Source organism: Vicia villosa, unplaced genomic scaffold (genome assembly GCF_029867415.1).
Source record: "Vicia villosa cultivar HV-30 ecotype Madison, WI unplaced genomic scaffold, Vvil1.0 ctg.000402F_1_1, whole genome shotgun sequence".
Lineage (NCBI taxonomy): Eukaryota > Viridiplantae > Streptophyta > Magnoliopsida > Fabales > Fabaceae > Vicia > Vicia villosa.
The window spans coordinates 749,010-751,210 of record NW_026705181.1 but is presented as its reverse complement, the minus strand read 5'-3'; the positions used below and the strand labels follow the sequence as shown (position 1 = coordinate 751,210).

The 2,201-nt window shown below is 30.3% G+C and overlaps 1 protein-coding gene across 1 annotated transcript; it reads right to left on the bottom strand.

The window, feature by feature from the left end:
- Nucleotides 1-267: 267 nt before the first annotated feature.
- Nucleotides 268-1,218, bottom strand: LOC131627813 (brassinosteroid-responsive RING protein 1-like). Its single transcript, XM_058898675.1, has one exon. It carries the CDS (start codon nt 1,139-1,141, stop codon nt 614-616), a length of 528 nt encoding a protein of 175 aa, XP_058754658.1. The 5' UTR covers nt 1,142-1,218; the 3' UTR covers nt 268-613.
- Nucleotides 1,219-2,201: the final 983 nt, after the last annotated feature.

Sequence of the window (2,201 nt, the reverse complement as noted above, 5' to 3'; positions counted from 1 at the left end):
TGAAGGGCCCCACGTTAAACAATCATTTAAGATTCCATAGCAGTTAATACTTTTATAATAAAAAAGAAGAAGCATACTCTTTATAGAAATGGAACAAAAATTACTATGTTATTAAGAGTTCATTAACTATCATTAAATCATAGACTTTGTAAATAACCAAAACACTCACTCTGGCTATTATTATAAATAAATATTTTTTTAAAATTTATTATTTAATGTATTTAGTCTTTACGTAGATTAAATATATTTATTACTCAATAAACTTTAAAAAATATATTTATTTATAATTCAGGTAGGAAGGAGTACCAATCTAAACTTTGCGTATAGATATTGCCTATTTAAGAGAAGAAAATTCAGCTTACATGTCCGATAAAACTCATTCTTTCTCAATCATTCAGTGTCCACCAAAACCTTCTTTTCTTTGTAAGAGTAAAAAAACTAACAAAGGACCCTAAAATACAATAAAGCTAAATTATCCTAACCTTAATTTCTCTCTTTTTATCCATACACTGACATTTTTGGTTTCATTTATATACAAATTCACCACCCAAAAAGAAAAAAACTCCTATAAAAATATAAGGAGAAAAAAAATCAAAAACAAAAAAAAAAAAAATCAAAGTGAAGCAATGTAGTGATCGTCATCATGTTGAGAAAAAAGAGAAACATCATCATCTACACATTCAGATTCACAAGCCTTCCATAACCGTTGATTATAATCTTCCATTTTATCACAAGGTACAAAGTGGGTCCTACAAAGCGGACACGTCTTCTGATCATGATCAATCCAACGGTCCACACACGTCCGGTGAAAAATATGTTTACAATTCGTCATACACCTGATCTCTTCCTCGCCGGAAAATTCGTCCAGACACACCGCACACTCTACTGTTTTCGAATCTCCGGCGAGGTCACGGAAATTGACGACCGGGAGGAAATCGCGGATGAGGATTGCGGAGAGGGTAGGACGGTGGGGGTTTGATTCTGTTACGGTGGCGGTGGAGAAATCGGTGTCGAGGAAGTCGGAGAGGTGGAGGAGAGAGAGGAAGGAGATGACTATGGATCTTAGAAAGGCGAGGATAGAGAGAATGTAAAGGAAGAAATTGGGAACGGAGAGTTCAGGGTAGCCTATGGGAAATCCCATTTTTCTGATTTCCTTTGAATTTTAGAGAGAGAAAATGAAGTGAGAGAAGAACAATGGAGAGTTTCTACGCGTAAGATGATGAGGTGGTGGGGTATTTATATTGGTGATGTAAGGTGTTGATAAAGTTACTGTCTGTGATGTGGGTAATGGAGAAAAACCAATTAGATATATGTGGGGGTTAAGTGGACGGTGAAATGAAAAAAAATATGTGGAAAAGTAAACCACTTCTTTAGTCAATGGTGTGTTTTTAAAGGTTTGAAAATAGGTTTTTGAGAATGTGTACTGAAAACTGAAAATGAATAATTTCATGTTTGTTTTAAATTTTTAAAAATTGTTTTTATGTATAATTTTTTCCATTCACGAGAAACCACATTAATTTTTTTAATTTATAAATATTTAAAAAAATATATAATTTTTGTCCAAACTCCAAACAATAGATAAAAATTTTAAAAAATCTTAAAAATATAATTTGGAAAAGAAATATTTTGATAACTTACTACAATCATACCCTTAAGAAGAAAAGTGTAAGAGTATATGATAAACAAATTGTAGAAAAAGAAAAAGAAAAATTCAACAAAGACAATTAACAATACTTTAATTATTTAAAAAATTAAATTTTGAGGATTTTATTTTAAAAAAACTAAAAAAATACTTCAATTGTTATGAGTGAATTTTCTTCTTTGATCGAAATTTAATGAATTTTTAATTTTGTTTCTTTTTTTAAATTAGTTGTTTGATTGTTTTAAAAATATTAAGAGAATGATAGTTCATTAAGAATTTTGATGAATTGTTTAATACAGTAGTTATTTTTGCTTAGTGTGAAAGTAGTTATTATTTTTTCTTATATTTTTATTTTGTAATTCATATTGCACGTCAAAAGTATATCGATGCAGCTTAACTGATCATGTGATTAAGAGCATCTTCAATGGTGGTATTTTCTTTTGAGTTCTCCACCTAGACATGCCACATCATAGTACCATTGCATTGCAATGCAACTATGAAAAAATTGTGGTACCCAATCAAATTAGTTTATGAGGTAAAGTTGTGGGCCCAATAATAA

Coding starts and splice junctions, on each gene's coding strand:
- LOC131627813 (XM_058898675.1), bottom strand. CDS start 1,141: ATGGGATTTCCCATAGGCTACCCTGAACTCTCCGTTCCCAATTTCTTC.